At 33.9% G+C, this 19,788-nt stretch overlaps 2 protein-coding genes across 2 annotated transcripts; one reads left to right on the top strand and one right to left on the bottom strand.

Moving 5' to 3' along the window:
* The first annotated feature begins 3,597 nt into the window (after positions 1–3,597).
* On the top strand, positions 3,598–10,454 carry LOC143617137 (putative sugar phosphate/phosphate translocator At3g17430). The gene is made up of 11 exons (XM_077089790.1): positions 3,598–3,767; positions 5,020–5,267; positions 5,371–5,478; positions 5,583–5,614; positions 5,701–5,751; positions 5,849–5,910; positions 5,991–6,252; positions 6,325–6,590; positions 6,643–6,758; positions 6,837–7,076; positions 10,396–10,454. Exons 2-10 carry the CDS (start codon positions 5,178–5,180, stop codon positions 7,020–7,022), a joined length of 1,173 nt encoding a protein of 390 aa, XP_076945905.1. The 5' UTR covers positions 3,598–3,767; positions 5,020–5,177; the 3' UTR covers positions 7,023–7,076; positions 10,396–10,454.
* Positions 10,455–10,541: 87 nt separating this feature from the next.
* Positions 10,542–13,962, bottom strand: LOC143617138 (putative plant SNARE 13). The gene is made up of 9 exons (XM_077089791.1): positions 13,781–13,962; positions 12,160–12,252; positions 11,902–11,995; positions 11,795–11,832; positions 11,588–11,685; positions 11,322–11,399; positions 11,177–11,235; positions 10,926–11,093; positions 10,542–10,843 (listed from the first exon to the last, which is right to left on the bottom strand). Exons 1-9 carry the CDS (start codon positions 13,852–13,854, stop codon positions 10,739–10,741), a joined length of 807 nt encoding a protein of 268 aa, XP_076945906.1. The 5' UTR covers positions 13,855–13,962; the 3' UTR covers positions 10,542–10,738.
* Between the last annotated feature and the right edge of the window lie 5,826 nt (positions 13,963–19,788).

Here is a 19,788-nt window from a genome sequence, read left to right as displayed (position 1 = left end):
AATCTGAACTCTACGTCTGGGGTATTATGTGGGGCTGATGGTTCGGCCTGATCAAAGTTTTGTTTTCGATTTCTAGAAAAACGAGCTGAGCTGTTCAGGTTGTTTTGCTGGTTAGAATTTATTGGAGGAAGTGGGTTATTTTCGGGTTGGAAGCTTGGGTTAAAAAAGTTATTTCTGGGAGTGGGTTCGGGTTTTGGTTCTAGTTTTCATTCTGATTCTGGTTTTGGTTTTGGGTTTCGGTGTTGTCCTTCCATATCTTATGTTCTATTCTGAGCTCGAGTATGCCGAGCTAGTCTCTCAATTTCGGGCTCGAAGATAAGTGGTGACTGTCCTCCCTAGTGGCGAGTGTGCATAAACCTGTTACCTGCACAAACAACACACCTCACGTAAAATGGAAAAATAAAATTTAAACTAAAAATTAAAACTAAACTTAAAACTAAAATAAATACAAAAATCAAATAACACGAAAAACACTAAGCGCACTAACTCCCCGGCAACGGCGCCATTTTGATGCTAGACTGTCGCTATCTAGTAAAAAACAATTGAATCAAGTTCCTAATTACCTAAGCAAGCTAGGGTAAGTAGGGTGTCGAACACAAGGAGTATGTAGTCAATGTAATCGTGTAACTAGTTTATAATATTATGAAGTAATGGATTGGTAGTGCTGATCACACAAGCAAATGAGATTAAGTTTCAATATGATTATCACTTTAACAAATTCAAGCAATTAATAAAAGCAAATCACACCCGGGTTCAATAATGCACACAAACAGTAATCTCATGCAACCTAACAGATTAACTATCACTGATTAGCAACCGACAAACTAATCGTTCTGATCAACGTAAACCTTAACTGATTGAATGCACATCAATACTAAACATCAATACTCATAGATTAAGCAAATGATAGTTACAAAGTATTTGTTCTTTAATACATGAGAAAACTGAAAATGATACAAACTCTACATCCCGGTTATGACTCGAAGGATTTAGCCGAGCATCGACATCATGGAATCTACAATTATGATGATATGGAAAATGGATATGATCTCGGTATGATTCGGATTGATGGAATCGTCCTCTCTTCGCTCTGGAAACTGCTTGGTATCGGTTATTGAATGATAGGGCTGTCATAAGATAAATAACATTAAAACCCTAACTTTCCCGTCTTCGTAACCCATCTCTATACGCGATGGGGTCTTCTAGGGTCTATCGCGTATCACGATGGACCATAGTCAACAATTATAATTTAATACCGTCGCGATACATGATGGGTCTTCAGGCCTGCCCATCGCGTATCATGATGGGCCTTCATCATCAGCAAACAAATAATATTTTCTTCTTTTCGCGTGCTGGACATCCCGGGTCTTCATCCCGTGCCTCAACAGGTCCAAATTAACTTCTTTAACGTCTATGACTTGAAATACAATAAACACATGTGAAGTATCGAAGTTCCCACAATAAACAGTCAAAACTAATAAATAAACGAACTTAACTATATGCAAATTAACCAACCATCAGATTTACTATGTAGAGTTGAGTTATTCTACAAAGGTTAACAAAAATGAGAAATGTGAGAAATCATAATGACTTGACATGTGTCAAGTGGGGAACAAAGAAAAAATGGTATAAAAGTAACATTATACATTTTCTCTCTCCATATGCAAGTCACATGTTAATTCTCCCATAATTTTAAAGCATCTATAACCTTTTCATATGATATTAAAAATAAAAAAATTCACCATAATAAACAAGCGTTTTCTATCTTTAATATGAGTATAATTTTGTTATATAAAATTAAAACAAAAATTACGTCATTTTGTCTTTTTGCTTACCGTTGTGTCTTTTTTCGTCATTGTGTCTTTTTGTTTGTTATTGTGTTTTTTATGTTTTTTCCGTCATTGTGTCTTTCAACTTATCATTGTGTTTTTTAAGTACTAATAACACCGTTTTGTAATAATAATATGTAAATATAATGAAAAATACCAAAAAATTATCTAATACATAAAACACAATGATGAATATATATTACACAATAACCTGAAACGTAAGACACAATGATGAATACATATAACACAATAACTTGAAATGTAATAAACAATGATGAATACATATAACACAATGACCTGAAACGTAAGACACAATGGCGAATACACATAACCTGAAACGTAAAACACAATGGAAACTACATATTACACAATGACTTGAACGTGATACACAATGAACATAATACTAATTTTCTAAAATTAAGTGAATGGCACATGTCGATTCCGAACAAAAGACAATGAACGTATTACAGAATGACTAAAACGAAATGATAAGCAGAAAGACAATTGTTGAGCACAAAGTCACAATGACGAACAAAAAGACACAATGATGTAATCTTTGTTTTAATTTTTATCTTTATTATGAGTATCAATTGAAAAACACAATGACCAAAATCTATAACACAATGCATAGAGAAACCCAATTAAAAAACACAATGAACAACCAAATAACATTATATAAAAAACCCACTATTTTTTTATTTTTATAAAAAACACAATGAACAACCAAAAACGTTTGTTATTATGGTGATTTTTTTAAAATGTCGTATGAAAAATTTATAGACGTTTTAAAGTGATGAGGGAATTGACATGTGTCTTATATATGGAGAGAAAAAATCATCATAAGTGGGTTATTACCTTAATGTCCTTCACATCAATTTTTATTCTTAAATTAATCTCCACTATCCAAATTTAAGATCAACGAATTAGATTCATTCTGACATTTCTCTATTTTGTTGTACTTTATATTTTAACTTGTTGAACGAAATATTATAGAATAGTAACTAAGTTTCAAGCTTGTTCCACTTAAGTCACCCAAACTTTCTTTTATCTCAATTAGGTTACTCAACTTTCAATTTTGTCTCTATTAAGTCACTCAACTTCTAATACATCTCAATTAAGTCACCCAACTTTCAATAAGTGTTCTGATAGTATCTTTTTTACCTTCATATTATATGTTCATAAATAACCAAAACATCATTAAAACCAACGGTTTTTTTAATTTTATCTTTTATCAATAAAATATATTACTTATGATAATATAGTAGTTGCCCCTCTCTCGTTTTAAAACACATATTGAAAGCTGAGTGACCTAACCGAGACAAAGTAAAAGTTGAGTGACTTAATTGAGATATACAAAGTATGATTGACCTAATTTGAACAAAATTTAATTTAAACTTTGTTACTATTCTATAACAATATTCCTAAATACTAAATAATAAAGTATAGAGTCTAATAATTAAAGAAAATATACGACATCACTCGAGTATCATATTTTACGTATGAGATAGCCACAAGACTGACTGTAGTGGAGCGTTTCCAATCCCGCTAATCATCCCAAAATTCGCAAAGTGCCCCTACACATGTAATATTTTATTTAACGCATTGGCGTTTTTCATCTACGTGACAGTTTGTGTCAGGACGTTTTTCGAAACCACAACGGATGGCGTAAGGTACAACAAGAGATGCGTAAAGTACAACAGGGTTAAGAGTTGGAATGGATAGGTGGGGAAAGCATGAATATTAATTTGGTCATTACATTAGTAGAAAGAAAGAAAGAAACTTGTCTTCGTGTGTTTGTGTGTTTCTCTTTCTACAATCTACATCTCATCACTCTCTCTGTATTAATAATAATATTTATATTATTCATCAGTTGTTTCAGTAGGCGATCTGCTACATACAAACAAACAAACAAACACTCAATCGATCTTCAATTCAAAGGTATAACAACAACTACTTCCTACTCTTTCTTTCTTACACTAATTACATCACCAGATCTGCATCTGAATCCGATTCGATTCAACTTTGATTACCAATTACCACCACAATGCTTGTGTTTTTAGCTCAATGTACACGTCCAGTATTATATTATATTAGGTTTTCTAATAATTTCAAAGGTTTATTAGTATTTGTATTGCTGTAATTGTTATTATGGAAGGCTAGGGTAAAATATAACTTCTGTATTAAGGGATTGTAGATCTAAGTATGCCTGCAATGTTTGAATTAGGAAGACTACTGTATAAGGACTTTAAATAACTCTAATTAGGGCAAGATTTCAAATTTCTTTATAACTTCAAATTATTGGGCCTTATTGAACTTTCAATAGTATAGCAGCAAGTCAAAACACATATTATTTGCCTGCATTCATTTAAGTGTGTTGGCAGGGCGGATCTAAGGGGTGCTCGGGATACCCCTCAACTTTCACGCCAAACTGTAAAATTAGTGCAAAACGTTTTTTTTTCTTTTTTCTTTCTACGTTTTATGTATTTGGATGCCCCTGGGCAAATATTAGGATACCCCGCTCTGAACTTTTCTTCTAGATCTGCCACTGATTTATTATTGGTATACCAAATCGATGTTGGACAAGTAAGTGGTTGTCATTGGTCGGAGTAAATATATAGTATTTGTTGAGCTCATAGATATTAAAACAGTAAGTCGGTAACTAAGGCGGAGCATACACTAATTGTGTTACTAAAACTGTAAGCCGTTTTACGGGTCATTAAAATGAATGTTTATACTATGACAGAGTTTCTAAACCTCTGGATCACTTCCATGGGGAACATCTATCAAGAAATGAGGCCAGGTGGCAATGTGCTTCCACAAGTTATATTTATGTTGCATACTCACTTTCAGTTATCCAAATTGTATATATTGCTTCTTAAGTAGACTGCAGTGATGCTAAATGTAGAACATGATAAACTGATACTCTAGGCAGACTTAGAAGTATAAAAGTCAGGAGTAATTCTCTGTAGTGAGCTTCCTGTAACTATTTATGCTTACATTTATAGACTTGACTTAATATATTGCCCTGCATAAAGCTTTGAAATCTATCTTGAATCATGGCTGACTTAATTTCATTATCTGCTATATCACAAAGTAATGTTTGTGATATGTATAAACAAGTCTACCTATGCAAGGTCTGTTTACATTGTTTTCTTCTGAATCTATGTGTCTTTGGCTGTATTGTTTGCAGGAGGCTATCGCTTATGGTTTCGTATGGTTCAGAAGGTGAAGTTCCCTCTCCGGTTTAGATAACTGGATTAACTATCTTGTCAGGAGAAACCGAATATTTATCATAAGTTTGGAGAGAGAGTCTGATTGTATAATTGTGATCTGGAACTGATAGCTGCCATGAAAGTGATTAACAAGTCACTTTTTTTGACTTACTTGTACTTATTCATCTACATTTTGCTGTCATCTGGAGTTATTTTGTACAACAAGGTAATAACTAGTATGCACCTTTTGTCTAAATTGTTAATGTCAGTCGTTACTCATAAATCGTATAATGGCCCATCATACCTACAATCTTTTTATTTATTTGCAGTGGGTTCTCTCTCCAAAGTACTTCAATTTTCCCTTCCCTATCACACTTACTATGATACACATGGGATTTTCGGGAGCTGTTGCTTTCCTTCTTGTTCGTGTTTTCAAGGTATCGTTTTTTAGCAACTTTTGTATAATTTCACCTAATTCATAATTCAACTCTATGTAATTATATAAGTTTATGACTTGTCTTATCTCCCTATGGTGCTGCAGGTCGTTGCTCCTGTTAAAATGACATTTGAAATGTAAGGCATTTAACTTCAAAAAATAATTATTTTACTTATATTCTTCTTATCCCGCCACTAAATTTCTTCATTTATGCCATTTCAAAATACGCGACTTGTGTAATTCCCATCAGTGCCTTCTTTGCATCAAGTCTGTGGTATGAACTATGAACCATCAACCATTTGCATTACATTTGATTCATTTAAAATCATTTTTTGAATATGTGGGTCGTTATTTAATGTTTACTCTTGAAGGTTTGGCAACACTGCCTACTTGCATATATCAGTGGCCTTCATTCAGATGCTAAAAGCCCTAAGTAAGTAAAACTGGCCTTGTTTCAAACATATTGTTAACTCTTAAGACAATAACTAACTAGTGAAAAGTACTATGATACAGTGCCGGTAGCAACACTTATCATGGCTGTCCTATGTGGTACCGACAAACTGAGGTGGGATGTATTCTTAAATATGTTGCTAGTCAGCGTTGGGGTCGTTATCTCATCGTACGGTGAAATCCATTTTAACGTGGTTGTCACACTTTATCAGTGCACGGGCATCTTTGCGGAAGCTTTAAGGCTTGTACTAACTCAAGTCCTTCTGCAAAAGAAGGGTTTAACCCTAAATCCAATCACAAGCTTATATTACATAGCTCCATGCAGGTATATTCTATTTCATATATAATCTGTTTTCTGTTATAACTTTTTAACGTGTCTGCTACTTTTTTTTTTCAGTTTTGCGTTTCTGTTTGTGCCTTGGTATTTCTTGGAGAAGGCGGGAATGGAAGTTTCACAAATTCAGTTTAATTTCTGGATTTTTTTCTCAAATGCAGTTTGTGCTCTAGCGTTAAACTTCTCAATTTTTCTAGTCATTGGTAGAACTGGTGCGGTTACCATTCGGGTTGCGGGTGTGTTGAAAGATTGGATACTCATAGCTCTTTCAACTGTAATATTTCCCGAATCCGCCATCACCGGGCTGAATATTATCGGCTATGCCATAGGTATTGACTATGTTTTGACTTTTTTGATGTTTGAGACATCGATACTGATTAGAGTTGTTTTTTTTGTATGCTGCACTTTGTGGTGTAGTAATGTACAACTACATAAAGGTGAAAGATGTTAAAGCGTCTCAACTTCCTACCGATAGCCTCCCAGAACGGATGAATAAGGTTAGTTTTGCTAAAACATTGAGCTCGTTTTTAAATGTCTTTGATTAACCGAATGTGTAATATGAACATGATTGTTAGGATTGGAGAACCGAGAAGAAATCATCTAATTTGTATGCACCCGATAACATTGATGATAATGATACCAGTACTGGGAAGGTTAGCTCAATGTCGGATATGAATGTGGTAGACGAAGAGGTACCGCTTATGGCGTCTTCAAGGCTTTCTCATATCGGGCGGTCACAACTTAGCAGCAGAGACGCATAATCATTCATCTTATACCAGATAGTTGAAAAATAGTATTGTTTTCCATACATGTAGGTAGGCATGTTCAAAACGGTTTAGGACTAGGAACCGGAACCGGTTCCTATATTCAAAACCCTCAATTAAACCGGTTCCAGGCTCGAACTGGTTAGGGAACCGAACCGGTTCTCCCACCCTCGGACCCCTAACCTATCTAACCGGTTCTTACCGGTTCCTAACCCGGTTCCTGTACCGTAACCGGTTCCAACCGGTTACAGTGTAAAATTTTTTTTTTTTTCGTTTTTCGTTTGCGATTTGGATTCTAAACTACGATTCGTATTTGTATAACATGAAAAATAAAAAAAACAATTAACATAAAAATAAACAATTAATTGATGAAGAAAAGACAACTACTGAAGATGTTTGCCACTGAAGACAACTACTGAAGGTTGCCACTGATGAGGAATACTCATCAGTGGGAACATTCATCAGTTGCAGAGTTTGTTGTCACTGATGCAAAATATGAATCAGTGACACATCAGTTGCAGAGTTTCATCAGTTGGAACATCATCAGTTAAATATGTAACCATTGTACAATGTAAACTTGTTCATTGGATTTGCAATACAAGTGCATTTAGTTTTTTTTTTTCGTTTTTCGTTTGCGATTTGGATTCTAAACTACGATTCGTTTTTGTATAGCATGAAAAATAAACAAAACAATTAACATAAAATTCATTTTATTTACTTTAAGAAGTTCAAAAAAAAAGGTTACATGTTTTAAAATCTTCAAAAACAAACTAACAAAACATTAAACTTATAAATATAAAGTTGTGACATATTATTTCTAGAAAAGCCTTCTTGTTCGTCGTAATTATTGAGCGGCGACTTCTTCCTCGGAATTACTTGTAGAAATGCCTTCTTGTTCGTCGTGCACTCGAACATCAAGTGGTGTTTCATCTTCGAGAGTGGTTACGTGTTGAATACGATCGATTGAGTCCAAGTGATCCTTTAAGCAAATGCACATCTCCACCGACTCCGAATTTAGTCTTGTTCTTCTCACCGATATTACCCTGCCACTAAGAGAAAAAGCGGATTCCGAAGCTACCGTAGAAGCTTGGACGGTTAGTAAATCACGGGCCATGGTGGCAAGAATCGGAAACTCGGTTTCCTTTACCTTCCACCAAGCCAAAACATCAAAAGTGCCATATTCCTCTTCGGATAAACCGGTAGAGTAATCATTTGCACTATACCTTCATAGTTCGCTTGAAGGGGTGTTACCCCTTTGTTTTTTAGCCGTTACGTTGCGAACGGTGTTCATAAGGCTAATCATGGGATCTCGTACTCTAGTAGCACTTGAACTTGATGAAGACCCCCCGGCATAGCATAGGCATGTGTATGTTTGACCCATATTTATTTAAATAAAAGTCATACATAAATTTAAAATTTAAGTTAAAATCATTTTTTGTCTTTGTTGAAAAGTTTGGGTCAACTTCATGCATATCTAAGGCTGAAAAAATTTCGTCTATCACACATTCAACCCCCGTAACATTTAACATTGGGTTTAAAGCGGCGGCGCAAGTAAAAACCGGTGGCAATTCAAGAAAGTATTTTTTTAATTTAAACTTCATTGGTAATATGATGTTTGAAAACATTGGACTTTTATTTTCAAATTCTTTAAGATTGTTAACGATTAAAAATAACTCCGAAAGAACCAAGGGACTTGTCGGATAATACGTTCCCGATAGTTTCGTAGTTGATGTTTTAAAAACTTCAAGAAAAGTCGATAAGTCATTGATAATTTCCCATTTCTCATTTGAAAAGGGGATTGCCAAATCATTCTCGGCAAGACTAGAATGAAACATTTGTAAAGTTTCTCTTTGTTTCAAAGCACTTTGAAACATTATGCAAGTGGAATTCCATCGATGAGGTACATCCCAATTAGCTCCCAAAGCTTTTCTTCCCGTATCTTTACAAAATTTTCTATATTCCATTTGTCTTTTTTTTACTTTTCTTAAAAACTTCATGTATCATTAGTCTAAAATCGTTTATAACCGATGTAACCTCATCCGAAGCAAGTCCGTCTTGCACGATTAAATTAATGATATGTGCAACACACCTTGAGTGAAAAAATACACCATTGCAAATCGGCGTATATTTTAATTTTAATTTATCAACCGCCGATGTATTATTCGACGCGTTATCAAATGCCATTGAAAATATTTTATTTTCTAGTTTATAAGTTTTTATAACATAATCTAAAATTTCAAACAAATTATCTCCCGTATGTGGATACTCAAAGAGTTCGAAAGCAATGGTGCGTTTCATCATTTCCCACGATGACGGGTCTACTCAATGAGCGGTGACACAAAGATAAGATTCGGGTAGACCATGTGCAGCCGACCAAACATCACTAGTTAAGTTTATTCCCGTATTTATATTTTCAAAATATGCAATTAGTACCTCTTTGGCCTTCTTCCACAATTTTAAACAATAACGTTTAAGAGTATGACGACTTACGTGAGTGTATTGTGGTTGAAGCGTATCTCGAATCATGGCGGTTAAGCGAGGGTTGTCGAAGTGGCTAAACGGCAAAGCTTCTTGAATCACAAACTTCGCCATACGATCTTGAACTCGATCAATTTGGTATGTAAATATTTCGCCTTCACTATCCATTTGCGTTTGTTGCGAATCGACGTTCTTTTTCAACGCCTTGCAATACGGTTTTTCGATGTGTTTCTTCAAATTTGAATTCGAAAGTGGGTTTAAATAAATCCCACAAAACTTGCACCTAGCCTTCAATGAATGGTCACTCAATTCAACCAAATCCCAATTGCACCAAATCTCTTGATTACGATTATGAGGTACAATACGAACGAAACTTGGTTCGGCGTTGGAACCTTGACCAACCGATGATTGTGAGGCAGCCATAACAACAAATATGAATATAGAAGAAGAGAAAACAAGAGATTAGAGAACTCAAAACGTTGTAATAGCGTTTTTTTGTATTTTTTTGCGTTCGGGTTTGCGTTTTGAGTGTTGTGATGAACCCATGACACCAAATACCTATTTATACTAGTAGTGGGGTGCTTGGGGGAGCCAAAAAACGGCTATTTTTGACTCCAACGGTCAAAAAACGACCAAAAAAACGATTTCCAACGACTATATTCGATCCAACGGCTAGAACCGGTTAGGAACCGGTTCCGGATGGTTCGGTTCCAGAACCGGTTCCGGTTCCTACCCGCCCCCACTCAGAAATGCAAGAACCGGTCACGGATCATCGGGTTGAATCAGATAGGGTCCGGTTCCTACAAAAAACGGGTAGGAACCGGTTCGGGTCCGGTTCAGATCCACCGGTTCGTTTCCAGGAACCGGTTTCGTTGAACATCTCTACATGTAGGGCATGTTCATGTACCTTAGGTTTAAAATTTTGTGGAAGAAAACAATTTGTTTCATTCCACTATTGGTTTCTATTTTTATGGTATTGTTTGTTTTTTGGTTTGCTCTAGAAACACCATAATAAGCATGCATTCAACAGAAATCATAATGTTTTGAAGCGTTCTACGCGATACAATGTTTGATAATGGAAATAAAACCAAACGAATCAACCAATTTACATAAAAGAGAAACTTATGAAGTAGGATATGCACATCTCATAAAAAGAAAGAATACATTCGGCAAACATAACATATCATATGATTCATCATAATTCAAACAATTTCATCTTCTTCTCCAACGGGTCTTCAAAAATGATCTCTGGATGTCACGTACAATAACCTTCTTGCAGCTGGAGCTGGAGGAGCTAACCCCGGTATGTCTCTAATGTCTTTGTTGTGGGGATTCACAATCTAATCATCAAACACGTGTTAAGAGCTGCATTTTAATAGTTAAAAAATACACGTGTCCGGTTTTATATGGATTACAACGTACCTTCACAACGATAATACCAATAACGCCAATAACGATAAGAAAAAGAAAAGCCATGATGCATTTATCTGTCGCCACCTGGCGTCCTATTTCCTTCACGAGCTGAGATGCCTTTTTGATAGAGAATTGAATGGTGTCCAGTTCGTTGACAATACGACCCATTTGGTCGGTCTGAAGAATAAATAAATATTTAAATTAGCATAAATAACCATATAACAAAAAAGTGAGATTAACTGGATTTCGCATTTACTTACTTGGCCTTTCAGCTTAGCAGCAGTTTGGATTCCCATTTCAACGGTTTGATGAACCACCTATACATATATATGTTATAAGTAAAAGTGATAACGACGTCAACCAATTATTTAAATTAAAAATATAAACATATGGTCATGTCACACCTGTTAGACCGCTCAATGGCCTGATCAGTCTCGTCCATTGTCTGATTGCCAGCTTGAATAAGCTCCTGATTTGTCATTTCTACACAAACAACCATCCAAATCACTATCGAACAAACTAATACCCAATAAATGCTTATTTTTTTTACAACGGGTCGTTTTGATTTTGTGGCACGTGTAACAGAAAAAAATCTTGTTATATTACTAAAGCTAAAGTTCTTAAATGAAGATGGCATCATAAAATTTTTAAGGGTCATAGTCTGATCTCACCAGATGCAACCCGAGTATTGTCATCAGCCATAGGTTCACTAGCACCAGCCCCCATGTCAAAAAGTTCAACCCTTTTATTTCCAAGAGTGCTTTGATATCTGGATTTTGAAAGAAAACCATAAATATTATAAAAAAAGGTAAATATATGGAAGGAGCATTTCGGGTGATAAAATTGTAAATAATATCCAAATCGCAAAACGGACTTGCGTCTTTCTTAACGCCACATATGAATTCAGCTCCTTGATCTGCAGACACACCAAAGAACAATAAGTGAATAACAATAAAAAAAATATATAACAATCTAACAAATTTACCATTGATTGTTTCTCATCATTGAGTTTCTTGCTGACATCTGGAGGATTTCTGCCTTCTTCATCTTTGATTTCACGGTCAAACTCTTTAATCAACCTAATTAAAAACAAATTCATCAGGATGTCAGATTATCATGATCATGATCATGATCATGATCATTATCATTATCATAAACGACATATGAAAATGGATACTTGAAGTTTTAAAAAAGAACTATATTCTTGCATATGAACTATATAAAGAAGAAACCTGTTTATTACCTTTTGCATTCTCGCATCCTTCCAGTAAGTTCCTCCAACTGTTTACTTTGTCTGGTGGTGTCTTTAACTTTGTCCAGCTTCTGAAACCCATTTCTAAACCGCAAAAAGAAATTTAATAACCATCAGAACGCCGCATTTCCTTTATTCTAATAATATATTCAAGCAAAGACAAGCATAGTATTGTGTAAAGTTTAAAGTAAAAAAGGATTAATTCTCTATCATATAAATGCTCTCTTTAAAACAAAATTAAGATTCACAGCTTGACCACATAAACAACCTCAAAGTCAAGAAAATAAAGTTCTATTGCATGAAGTTCATGTATACTAAGATTCATCTTACGTAACAGAACATACAAGTGGTCATAACATAATAATTTAAGGTATTCGTAAAGGCTAAAATAAGCTATCTAGAGCTTGCTTGTAATGTTTAATAGAATGATTTAGCTAGTAGAATGTTAATGGAAAACAGGATAATGGAGGCGTGTTCAAACTTCTACTACACGTAACTTTTAAATGTGACGAGGTTATGGAGCCTATGAACGTCCCATTCTAAAAAACCCGCTTTTACCAAACTGTAGGATCCAAATCCCTAGTTCTGGGACCTAGTTGTAATCGTTCCAAAACTTACAGCATCTTCCGGTTCTAATTTAATTTTGTTTTTATCATAAATTGTATGGAACCAAAATATCCATCAACCGCGCTTTGTTTTAAGAAGTGCGATTTGGTTATTATAGGTCATCTTTTGAGTTATAAATTTTAAGCTGAACCTGCCAAAAATAGAAACACCTTATATGTTCTAGCAGTTTCTATAAATCACACTAATGACCATACATGGATTAAAAGTAATTTCGGTTTTTTCGAAAAGAGAAGAAAAGAACTAAATGGTAAAGTTGAACGATATGAAAAGATTTCAAAGAAAAAAAAGGGTAAACAAAGAATTTATTACTTAATAATGACCAAACCACTCGACCTAAACTAACGTATTCCACATACTACAGTTATTAATGTAAAATCGGCAAATTTCTATCTCTTTTTTTTCGGCCTAAAAACGTGAAATCCTTTCTTTCCAAACTAAGAACACAATCGAAATTTACTATCCTTTCTTTTCTTCTCTTCAAACTGAAGAACAGTTGGTTATGAACACTTAATAAACCTCATAAAAGTTTAGCATCCATCGCCACTATGCTTATGAATTAAACATTTGAACATGTTAATCAAAGATGAACGTGTTCATGAATCCTTTCAGCAAACTAAGAGTGGAAAAAGATACCGTATAGAAATTGTAACTCTTCAAAACCAATGATTATCTTATATATATATATATATATATATATATATATATATATATATATATATAGTTGAAACAAAGTGTTGTACTCATGTTCTTCACTTATACCTAGCTTCTTTTTTAAAAGAAAAAGTTTTAAACCGGTAGACAACAGGTCCAGTAACAAAAGAGGATATCATCATCGAAGCAGGTCTAACTTAAAGTTATGTTTGTAAGCTTTGTTCAGTTAAGGTGAAAACAATCTCCTAATTTGACAGCTTGAAATTGAAACTGAGTTGAAGATGCTAATTCATGAATCAATCAAAGAAATATAAATAAATAAAAAAAAACATACGCTAGGGCACGGAAATTGTCACGGATTTCTCCATGGATCTGTTCCATCTGAGCGTTCATCTGTAAATCCGCCATTCCAAATTTAATGCCTCAACTTCAATTTCAATAACCTAACATTGCTGTTGTTGTTGTAATCCACTTCACCTACCGAATAACAATTGAAGCTTTCTTCTTTTTCGTTAATTTAATATACAATTGAAGAAAAACGTAATGAATAATTGCAGGTATGTGTGTGTTTCTAGGGTTTCAAATTTGGGGAAAGAAAGATGAGAGAGTGTATGTGTATAGCCTGGAATTGCTGTAAAGTAGTAGACGCAATACATTGAAATCATAAGGGGGTTTTGACAGATCATTTGTTTTTTTTTTAATTATTATTCATCATTTGACTCCCTTTTCTTTTTTACATCAATACTCCTTTTATATTTCAAATTTTTCATTTTTTGTTCAAATTCAAACATCTTCTTTTACAACAACAAATTTCTTTGTAATTGTGGTATATCAGACTTAAACTCAACACCTTTTATTCTTAAATATATGGTGTTTAAAGGCTTTACCTTTACAAATGGATCACTAACCCATTCGTTCAAATAAAAACATATAGTAACTTATTGTATTCTTTCTATTATTGTAATCATGTTATTCGGGTTAAATCAGAGTTTGTCTTTGTCACACCCCGACCAAAGGCGGCGGAACATGCCGGGGTGCAACGGATGCTCAAGAACACAAGACACTATTTAAAATGACAATATTTAATCAACTCGTTTAAATTCATAAAATCATAAAAAGTCACATAACTTGTTCATGCAATGACCGAATTCAAATCATAGCAAATAAAATATTGTTCATTTTGCTAATAACCTAAAAGTCTTGATTACGTTATTTTTCAAGTCTCGAGTCAACCTAAAGTCAAACATGTAACATTGCATAAAATAGAATTTGTCAACACAAAGGTTGGTGAGCAATTTCATAGTTTTGAAAATAAGTATATAATAGGAAATTCCACAACTTGTATACAAAATAATAAATATAGCAACAATTTAGATAATGAAATCGTTAATAACACTACGTGAATATCGACTTTTAGCCACACATGTGGTCTGGGCGATTTGCCACACTTCGGCTTAAATGTGTGACTAAAAGGTCTTTGACCATGTTTGAAAACCTTCCAGAATGTTTTGGCCACACATATTATTCTTCATGTGATCATTCTATACCTACTCAGGTACTTTTCGCCACACTTTGAAAAAAATTGTGACAAAAACTAGCCATATTATAAAAACGTGTGGCGAAATGTGACCTACAGTCATAGTTTGTTTGATATTTGATATATGTGACCAAAAACGCATGCATTAGCCACAAACTGTGACATTTAACTAGCCACATGTTTTAATAGTGTGGCCAAATGTGACGAACGGCTACTTTATTGATAAGAGATGTGTCTAAAAGGTAAAAGATATAGCCACTTATATTACGTTGTGTGACCTAATGTCACATTTGTTAGCCACATTTTTAATAATGTGGCGAAATATGACGAACAACCATTGTATTTATTATTAATGTGGCTAAAACGCTTAAAATATATGGTCACTTATACGAGGTTGTGTGACCAAAGAGTAGTTTACTTTTATTTTTCCTAAGTTTTTTATTGTCACATATACACTTATTATGTGTGGCTATAAGTGATAAATAGTCACACTTAAATATTTTTAAGTGTGTCCAAATGTAATTAATGGCCATGTATACGAGGTTGTGTGACCAAAGAGTATCTTAGTTTTATTTTTTCTAAGTTTTTTATTGTCACAGATACACTTATTATGTGTGGCTATAAGTGATAAATGGTCACACTTAAATATTTTTAAGTGTGTCCAAATGTAATTAATGGCCACTTATACAAGGTTGTGTGACCAAAGAGTATCTTAGTTTTATTTTTTCTAAGTTTTTTATTGTCATAGATACACTTATTATGTGTGGCTATAAGTGATAAATGGTCACACTAAAATATTTTTAAGTGTGGCCAAACGTAATTAATGGCTACACGTTGATTTGACTAGTGGCTACGTCATCATTGTCTTTACAGTTTCTTATGCCGCCAATTTCAAATTGTCAGGGAGATGTATTGCCGGGTTCCGATGGTGTTTAAATACCAGTCACAATCCACAATCACAATCACAATCACAATCACAATCACAATCCAGCAAATCACAATCACAATCCACAATCACCTTCTTTCGATTAATTTCCGAAAAATGGCTTCAACATGGATCAAACGTGAACCGGGTACTCATGCCCCCATCTATTACGACCCCACCTTTTTCACCATTCTTTTCCACTTTTCTTCCGGCGCCGTCCGGAAGAATCAGAGGGTGAGGTTTGTGGACTATGTCCACCCTCAAACCTTCACATACCAACAACTTAACCGAATGGTTAGGCTGCTTGGGTACACCACTGCTGACTATTTCAGCATTGAAATGGTAGTCCCGGGAATCGAGGTGGCGCACATTGAGTTGAACTCCGTGGAGGACTTCAAGGCTGTGTCCCTTTATGGGGCATTCCATACTCAGGTGAACCTTCGCCTCCAAAGGCTTAAGGACTCCACCTACACCTCAGACGGCATGTGGGAGGGGATCATGCCCTCTCATACTCTAGAAGAGAATCCGGATGTAGATTCAGATACGGAATCTGATGGTAGGACTCCATAAGCTGAGAATCCAATGGATGTAGATTCAAATATGGAATCTGATGCTAGGAATTAGTTTTTTGTAATTTGGTTTTCTATATTAATGTAATGTAATTATTATATTTTGGTATTAACTGTAAATGTTATTATTATATTTTGGTTTAAGCGTATGTAAAACGTATTTAAAATAGATGTTAGTGTGAGTGAATAACAAAATAGACCTAAAATTTAATTTTTGGTAGTTGAGTCAGTAATTTAATGTAGTTAAGTTGATTTGTAGCCTATCTAGTAAGATATAGTTTATTTAAAGCGTACTACTAGCGTGATATATATTTCCAAGATATATTAGCTTGTGAGCGTTTCCAAAGCGTGTGGAAACCATTTTGACAGGTAGTATGCAGTTATACACTCAACAACCAACTATAAAACAACAGAGACTTTAATGACTGCAATAAAACTGGTGACTGAAATTTATTAGGCTTTTATATATGTTATGTGAATTCCAAACTTGGCCAAGCAGAAAAAATCTAAGGTTTCCACATATCTTAAACTTCCCAAAGATCTTAAATTTTGATAAAATCCCTTCCAAAACTCAATGCCATCACCAAATCTTAAATTAGGTTACTGGTGATGGCATTATATATATATATATTTGTGTGTGTGTGTGTGTTGATGATGATGGTGACACCGATGTTTAATGACATGTAACCCGTATGATCAAAGACGACCATGATAACGTATACAATGGTCATACTTATGGTAGCCTGTACGACTGATGATGTCGTTTTATGACGACAACAATTCATAAGATGGTGCCGACAGTGATCGCTAATATTGGGCGTTTTCTTTACGATAACCCATACGATGCTGACTACATCCCGTACATGGCAATAGGTTGATGATGATGCCGATGATGCTGTTGACGATGATGATGACACTGATAACGAGATATATGTTACACGTATGATCAACGCCGACTACGATAGCCTATAAAATGACCACATTGATTACCCGCACGTCTGATGATGATGTCGTTTCATGGTGATGGTGATCGATGATTATGATGATGATAACCACTATAATACATGATAATGATGATAAATTTATGATGTTGATCATCATCATAACACATATGGTGATGATAACCTAGAAGGTGATAATGATACAAAACTACATACTTATTCATTATGATAATGATAACACTAGAATGTTGTGAGCTTCTCTATTACGAAGTTGTAAATCTTATCTAGAAAATCTTACTAATGGTTCAATAATGGATAAAATTTCATTTTTATTTAAAAAATACGATTTATTAAACGAACTCAACTTTTAAGGAAATTTATACCGGAATGTTAGTAAAAAAAACTAAAAGTAAGACTATGTTTTTATACTATTTTTTTAAAAAGTTAAATATAATAAGTTATAAAACAAAAACCAAAATATATATACAATTAAATGTGTAGAAGAAAATAAAAAAATAAAATAAAAATTCAAAACCATTCTCAATGATAAAACCACTTTACTTCAAAACCCTAAATCGACTTCTAACTTCGCTTTACTGTAAGAATATTTGTAATTCGTATTTACTGTAATTCGTAGACATCGCTTATCCTGGTAAGAACATAAAAATGTCACGTCTCAATAATGTAGTTAAGTTCCTGGTAGATATCGACAACGATTCCATGAGTAGGATGGTATGTTAATGTTATCTGGTTAATTTTTTTTATGAAACATTTTACAGTTTTGCAACATATACATTCTAAGAACACTTTTTGTGTTACTTATAGCTCATTCCTAAAGCTTTTCAACCAATGTTTGCTGACATGAAATCGAATACCGGCTGTTGTTTGATTTATGATCAAAGTGGTAGAACGTTTTCTGTAGTTATAATCAAAGTACTTGATGACTTTTTATTTTGGAACCCGTTGGACTGAATTAATCAGAGAATGTTGTATAGAAGCTGGAACATATGTTGTTTTGAGGTTATGTCAACATCTATGTTGAACATGTTTACTTTCAAAGAAACGTAAATGATCAATCCGGTACAATGTTATGCATTCCAGTCAGAAACCGACACGTTCATTAGTTGGTAAGTTTTCATTTCTGTTTTTAATGATTGTTTCCAAATTTAAATGTCTATTAATTAACATATTTAACAGGATTTCCCTGAGTGGTACGTGATTCAAGAATTTGATGAAAATTGCATGAATTTTCTTTTCGAGCTTATTGCTCCAGATAGAGTGTTGTTTAACGTTTCATAACATTGAGATGGAATAGGTTATAGGCTATAGGATGGACGGAATGAGGTTTTTAAACAAACCAACTTGAAAGGTGGTTCGTTTGTTGTGTTTGAAGTCATATCAGATTTTACATTTCATATTAATGTATTTCATGAAGATGGCATAGAATTTATCCTTCCTGGTCCAAATCAGCTGTTTCTCAACTATCAATTAAGCAATCAAGGTAGTTTCTCCCAAAACCCAATTCATCTTGATGAGCAAAATGATGACTCTAAAATCGTCTTCCACATGAACGTCACCAAGAAATTGGTAAATTGAATTTTTAAATTTCTTTTTTATTTACAAGTATACTTGTTTAAATTTTAACTTTATAATATATTTGAAATTTGCTTTTCACAGCGTCTTCCGGGTCACATTGCTACCAAGATTGATGCCTATGATGGAATGCTAATCACTTTGGTCAATCCCGAAGGTCGTAAAAAAATGAAACTTCATGGTGAATTGTCGGAACTGAAATTCAGATATTGTTTACCAAAATGGAAAATTTTCAAGGAGGAAAATGAATTACAGATTGGTGATAAGTGCATATTTGAATATGACATCAATGAAGGTACTTTGTTAGTTTCAAAAGTTGATTAGTGCAAGAATGCGCGTTGTGTTTGGTGATTTTTGGAACATTTGTGATTTGATGACTTTGGGAAACATTTGTGATTTGGTGACATTTGTGATTTTTGGAACATTTGTTATTTTCATGTTTAGATGGTTGTGTTGATACATATTTTAGTTTATTGTTTTGAATGTTGGTTGGTTAACTTTTAAATGCTTTACTTTTATAGTTTCTTGTAACATATTGTTTTGAATGTTGGTTGGTTACATATTTTCGTTTATTGTTTTAATGGTGCCTTTTGTATGAAAACTTTTAATGAATGGTAATTATGGAGTATCTTAAAACAAATCATAAAAACAAAAAAAACACTTTGTTAAAAACGCTTGTGATACGCTTATTAAATCGTAAACAACACCTGGTTAAATCTAAAAATAAAACAAAAAACACTTTGTTAAAAAACACTATTACGCTTGTAACACGCTAAT

The sequence above is a fragment of the Bidens hawaiensis genome, unplaced genomic scaffold (assembly GCF_021521415.1).
Source record: "Bidens hawaiensis isolate Kalapana, Puna unplaced genomic scaffold, B.hawaiensis_p1.1 tig00052405_1, whole genome shotgun sequence".
NCBI classification, from domain to species: Eukaryota; Viridiplantae; Streptophyta; class Magnoliopsida; order Asterales; family Asteraceae; genus Bidens; species Bidens hawaiensis.
The sequence above is the reverse complement of the archived record's forward strand: the minus strand, read 5'-3'. Positions and strand labels throughout refer to the sequence as shown.